Source organism: Orycteropus afer, unplaced genomic scaffold (assembly GCF_000298275.1).
Source record: "Orycteropus afer afer isolate SDZICR_OR568_19922 unplaced genomic scaffold, OryAfe1.0 scaffold00034, whole genome shotgun sequence".
In the NCBI taxonomy this organism is placed as follows: domain Eukaryota; kingdom Metazoa; phylum Chordata; class Mammalia; order Tubulidentata; family Orycteropodidae; genus Orycteropus; species Orycteropus afer.
The window spans coordinates 16,631,540-16,637,968 of record NW_006921621.1 but is presented as its reverse complement, the minus strand read 5'-3'; the positions used below and the strand labels follow the sequence as shown (position 1 = coordinate 16,637,968).

The 6,429-nt window shown below is 47.2% G+C and overlaps 1 protein-coding gene across 1 annotated transcript in view; it reads right to left on the bottom strand.

Annotated features, from left to right (window-relative positions):
• The window catches only part of CUNH6orf132 (chromosome unknown C6orf132 homolog), a 41,584-nt gene extending 39,294 nt beyond the window's left edge, over positions 1-2,290 (bottom strand). Inside the window, exon 1 of the mRNA XM_007936316.1 lies at positions 2,146-2,290. Coding sequence (XP_007934507.1) covers positions 2,146-2,290 — 145 coding nt within the window. The remainder of the gene's footprint in view (positions 1-2,145) is intronic.
• Positions 2,291-6,429: the final 4,139 nt, after the last annotated feature.

Here is a 6,429-nt window from a genome sequence, read left to right as displayed (position 1 = left end):
CCATGTGCAGGCGCAACCAGGCTGACTCAGCTGGCAGCCCAGCCCAGCCCTGGGGAATGGGGGAGCTGGTCCTGGGGTCCAGCCCTGCCCAGGTTGGTAAAGGCAGCTGGCTGGGGTGACAGGGCACCATGACTATACTTCCCCCAACAGAGGGCAGATCTCTACCAGCAACTTGCTCAGCCAGGGCTGAAAAGTACTCCAGAAGCATTTCCAAGGTTTCCCTTTGGGGGAAGAAGTGGAGGAGAGGGAGTGTTTTTAAGGCAGAACCCCCTCAAGTGAAATTCACCTTTGGATCTCCTTCCTCCAGGGTCAGACTGATTTAAGTGTGTTGTTCTGAGCCTGACTGCTGGCTCCAAATATTGGCTCTGGCTCATGAGGGAACTTTTTAGAGGTGACAGAAATGTTCTAAAACTGGATTGTAGTAGTGGCTGCACGATACTAGGATTGTTAAATATCTATTTTAAAAAATAATTGAACTGCACACTTAAAATAATCCTGGCTCTGTCATTTGAAGCTGCATGGTCTTGGGCACGTGACCCATCCTGTCCTGGTGCTGCAGTCTCCTCACTGCTCAAAGAGAAATGGTAATAGTACCTGCCTCATAGGCTAGTGACTGCTAATCAGAAGAAGGCTGGTGGTTCAAACCCACCAGCCACTCCTCGGAAGGAAGACTGGGCAATCTACTTCTGTAGTGATATCACCTTGGAAACCTAAGGAGGGGTCGCTATGAGTCAGACTTGATGACAGTGGTTTTTTTTTTTTTTTTTTAACCTGTGCCTCCAAAGTGCCCTGCCCCTCCTAGCTTTTGCTCCAGTGGTCTGCTCTGCCAGGAATGCCCTTCCTTCTCAGCTCTAATGCTATTTCCATTCAGAGTTTATCTCTCTTCTGTGTCCCTTATGCACTTAAAAATCGTTTACAACAAAGGCTCAGAAACGTCTAAGTAACATATGCTTAGTTCTGTTCACCACCCTCTGGTCTGAGATCCTTGGGCTAGTGAGGCGGGACATCTTGTTTGCTCTTGTCCTATCTATGGTGCCTTCTACACCGACCATGGCTACCTGGATACTGAATTGAATCCCATAGCAGAGCGGAGGCTGTAACATTCTCTTGGGCCCAGCACAGGGGCCAAAGAAGGCAATGAGGAGAAGGTGCTCACCATGAAGGCAGGCTAACACAGTGATGGGGGAACCCTCCTTGGGTCCAGAAGTCCCTTCCCTGGTATCCAGAGCCACAGGTCATAACAAGAAATGAATTCTTGTCCCTTGTCCTCCTGGTTCCCCCTCTCCCCTGACTAAAAAGAGTACAAATTACAGAGATGCAAGGATACGATGACCCACGGCTATAGCCCTAGGCCATTGTGTTTTCTGATACCTGCTGAGATACACCCACCCTGACATTTGGGTCAGTAGTTTCCACTGCCCCATTTCTGGCTCCTCATGGAAGACCCAGGCCCTAGGTTGACCCAGCAAGAGCCTGTGATCTCAGTCAGTGATTTGGTAGTATCACCACAGGCTGGCATCCTCCTAGCAGTGGCTCCTGTAGGTTTCCTCAGGCCTCACCCATACAGAGCCAAGCAAGTGGGCACCCAGGAAAGCAGCCCCCTCAGTCTGTCAATGGAAACTGCCCCCTCAGTCTGTCAATGGAAACTGGCTGTGGAGACCCTGGGCCAGGAGAGGCCAAGGCCCAGGACTGGGGAGAACAGAGGAAGTGAGATGGATGAGGGACACTGTGACCCCCTTTATTCCCTACCCTCCAGCTCTGACTCAGGGAGGCTGGCAAAGGTGCCACTGCAAATCCCAGGAAGCCTATGTGGCAACAAAACCACAAACACAAACCTCCATCAAAGAGGGAAAAGAAACACCCTGGAAGAGGGACCAGGGATCAGATCCGGGAGCGGGCAAAGTTGTCGGGCCGGGCTGGTAGCTAAGGACAGGGTCCCCGCTTTCCCGCCGCCTCTCCCACACCCTCCCTGTCCCAGAGCCAGCCCGGTAAGGGTGCCTCCTCCCCTTCCCAGCAGCCCCTTGTCGGCCAGTTCACAGGTCCCAACGTGTTCCTTTCCCTCGCCCTGGCCGGGCGCTCTTCTGGGTGTGGGGGCGCAGGCAATCGGCTCCTCCAACGTCCTCCCCTCCCCACCGGCGCACTTACCAAAATCTCTGGTCCCCTGTTCCGGGGCCTCTTGGGTGAAAATCCAGGGTGGGTTGGTGGCGTAGAGGGAGGTGGTGGTGGGGCTGCCATGCTTCTTCCCAAAGAGTTTGCTGAAGGTGCCCTGCACCGTCTGGTTTTTTTTCATGCTGCCGCAGGCCGCGCGGGAACCAAGGAAGGACCCTCCCTCCCTCGCCCTGCCCGGCCCCAGAGTGGACTCCGAACACTCTCCCCAGAGAACTCTACCAGGCCATGTCCCCCGCAGTCCTCCCCGCCCGCGCACGGGGCGACAGGTGCTGCGGGCCACACCGCTCGCCTCAAAATGCAAACTACCTGGACAGGTAAGAGGCTGCCGCTGAGATCTGGCCCCGCCCCACAGCCGCCACCGCAGCAGCCGCCCTGCCGCCCAACTCCCTGGGCCGCATTCCTTCCTGCCTCCTTTGACAACAGGCCATTGTTGGCACGGCCTGGTGGGCTGGGGACTTCGCCTAGCCCACGCCCTGCCTAGAAGACGTGCCACCCCCTCCACTAGGTCCTGTCCAGGCTCTTCTCCTCCACACCTCTTCTTCACGAGGACCGGTCGGAAGCAGGCAACTTCCGTACTTCTAAAGGAGGTTCATGACCAGGTCAATATGTGGACTTTGGAAATAATCCTATTGCCCCACACTAGGGAAATGGCTGGCCAAAGTTAGCACCTTCAAGTGTTCCATGTTGTTGTTGGGTGCCCTCACGTTGGTCCTATGTACAACAGAAGGGCACACTGCCCAGTCCTGCACCATCCTCACAATTGTTGCTGTTTGAGCTCACTGGTGCAGCCACTGTGTTGGTGCATTTCATTGAGAATCTTCTTTTTCACCCACCTCTACTTTACCAAGCGCAACGTCTTTCTCCAAGAACTTGCCCCTCCTGATAACATGACCAAAGTAACATGAGACAAAATCTCACTATCCTTGCCTCCAAGGAGCATTCTGGCTGTGCTTCTTTCAAGACAGATTTGTTGGTTCTTTTGGCAGTCTATGGTATATTCAATATTCTTCACCAACATTGCAATTCAAAGGAATCAATTCTTCTTCTATCTTCCTTATTCATTGTCCATATTTCACATGCATATAAGGTGATTGAAAATACCATGCCTGGGTCAGGGGAACCTTAGTCCTCAAAGTGACATCTTTGCTTTTTAATACTTTAGAGAGGCCTTTTGCAGCAGATTTACCCAATGCAATACGTAGTTTGATTTCTTGACTGCCCTGTTATGGACATAGATTGTGGATCCTAGAATAATGAAGTCTTTGACAACTTCAGTCTTTTCTCCTTTATCATGATGTTCCTTATTGGTCCAGTTGTGAGAATTTTTGTTTTCTTTATGTTGAGGTGTAATCCATATTGAAGACTGTAGTCTTTGATCTTCATCATTAAGTGCTCTAAGTCTTCTTTGCTTTCAGCAATCAAGGTTGTGTTATCTGCATATGTTGTTGTTGTGTGCTGTTGAGTCAGCCCCGACTCATAGCAACCCCTCGGGTTGCCAAGGCAGTATCACTACAGAAGTAGATTGTCCAACCTTCATCTACATATAGCAGCTTGTTAATGAATCTTCTTCTGATCCTGATGCTGAATTATTCTTCTTCTCAGATTATTTGCTCAGCAGATAGATTGAATCATATCTTTCCTGACTTTAAACCATGCAGTATCCCCTTGTTCTGTTTGAGGACTGCCTCTTGGTCTATGCACAGGTTCTTCATGAGCACAATTAAGTGTTCTGGAATTCCATTCTCAGCAATGTTGTCCATACTTTGTTATGACACAGTTGAATGCCTTTGCATAGTAGATAAAACACAGGTAAACATCTTTCTGGTATTCTGTGCTTTCAGTGGGGCACAAGAGTTCAATAAATTCAGGGAAATGCCTATAAGCAAAAAGGTAAGTGAGGAGAAGCAATGACTAGTATATTAATCTAATGTCATAGATGGAAAATATGCTCATTAACAGGAATCCAAAGAGAATATCCAATGACTAAATCTTGACACATTTTGTATACATCGATTCTTTTTTTTTTTTTTTTCCCTGTGAAGGTAAGTGATAGCTACCCCTCCTTGGGTTTCTGAGGCAGTATCACTACGGAAGTAGATTGCCCAATCTTCCTTTCCAGGAGTGGCTGGAGGTTCAAACTTCTGGTTGGCGGTCAAATGCCTTAGGCACTATGTCACCAGAGCTCCATAAGTGGATATAGCTCTTTAAAAAAACAAGATGCGTCATTTGTTAAATGGGTTCCCTTCACTCTCCAGGGAGATGAGCTGTGGCCATTTAAGGCACTTTGGATACCATCTTAGCTAAGCCAAGGGGGTAGCTGTCCACATCAGTGGAGCACTTAGAAGAGTCTGTGTGAAAGACCCTGAAGGTGAGAGGATTACTGGGCAAACGGATTACAGTTCTGATGTTTTTTGGGCAGCAGGGATGAAAGGCTGATGGGAGGTTACCAAGTCACAAATAGTTGATATGTTTCCCCCGAGCTCCCGGAAACAGTGCCCACTGCTACATTTTCCCTTCGCTGTTCCTCCAGATGGTTAGAATTATGTTACTCTCTCTCTGGGTGGTGCAAACAGTTAATACACTCAGCTGCGAACAGAAAAGTTGGAGGTTCGAGTCCACCCAGAGGCACCTCAGAAGAAAGGCCTGGCAGTGTACTTCCAAAGAAGCAGCCATTGAAAACCCTGGGTAGCACAGTTCTGCTGTGACATACACAGGGTCGCCATGAATCAAAATCAACTCAGTGGTAACTGGGCTTTTGTTGTTTTTTGTACCAAATATTTTTTGTACATTTTGCCCTCAACTTTTCATTTTGAAAAATTTCAAACCTACAGCACACTTTAAAGAATAGGACAACGATCACCTGCATACCTTTCTTCTGGATTCACCAATTGTTTACATACTGCCACAGTTTCCTTCTCTCTCTCTTTTTGCATATAAATATAGGCCTACCTGGTAGCACAGTGCCTAAGGCATTTGACTGCTAACCAGAAGGCTGTAGGTTCAAACCCATCAGCCACTCCTGGAAGGAATGTTGGGCAATCTACTTCCATAGTGATACTGCCTGGGAAACCCAAGGAGGGGTCGCTATGAGTTGGGCTGACTCGAGGGCACATAACAACAACAACAAACCTCTGAGATAATGTGGATTAGGTTCCAGAAGACCAGGACAAAGCCAATGTTGCAATAAAGCGAGTCATATGAATAGTTTTTATTACCCAGTGCATTTAAAAGTTATCTTTACACTATATTTTAATCTATTAAAGGAACTCTGGTGGTGCTGTGGTTAAGGCACTGGGCTGCTAACCAAAAGGTCTGAGGTTCAAACTCACTAGCCACTCCACAGAAGGAAGATGAGGCAATCTACTTCTATAAAGATTTACAGCCTTGGAAACCTTATGGGGGTCACTATGAGCAAGTTGGAAATATTGTGAGAATTACTAAAATGTGACACAGAAACATGAAGTGAGCACATGCTGTTGGAAAAATGGTGCTGATAGACTTACTTGGTCAATGCAGGGTAGCCACAAACCTTCAATTTGTATAACATGCAGTATCTGCAAACTGCAATAAAGGGAAGTGCAATAAAATGAGGTATATACACATACATGCACACATACAAAAACCAAAACCAAACTCACTGCCATTGAGTTCATTCTGACTCATAGCGACCCCCTATCTGAGGTGGTAAATCTTTAAGGAAGTAGATTGCCCAGTCTTCCTTCTGCAGTTTGACTGGTGAGTATGAACCGCCAACCTTCTGCTTAGCAATCAAATGCCTTAGGCGCTACACCACCAGCGCTTCATATACATATATACTTATATACATATACACACACATACTTTTTATTTTACTTACTTATTTTTGCACTGTACCCTCCTCTCCCCTCCCACCCCTGTAAACCAACAAAGAAAGTTTCCTTCCATATATAAACCTTCCTTGACTTTTTTACAATTACGAACTAATACGATATTTGTCCTTCTATGATTGACTTATTTCACTCAACATAATGTCCTCCGAGTTCATCCACGTTATGCAGTGTTTTGCAGATTCTACCTTATTCTTTAGTGTTGCATAGTATTCTATTGTGTGTGTGTACCATAGTTTGGTTATCCATTCTTCTGTTGATGGGCACCTAGGTTGTTTCCATCTTTTTGCTATTATAAATAGTGCTGCGATGAACATAGGAGGTATGCATATATTTGTTCTTGTCCTGGCTCTCACTTCTTTAGAATACATACCTAGTAATGGGATTGCTCATC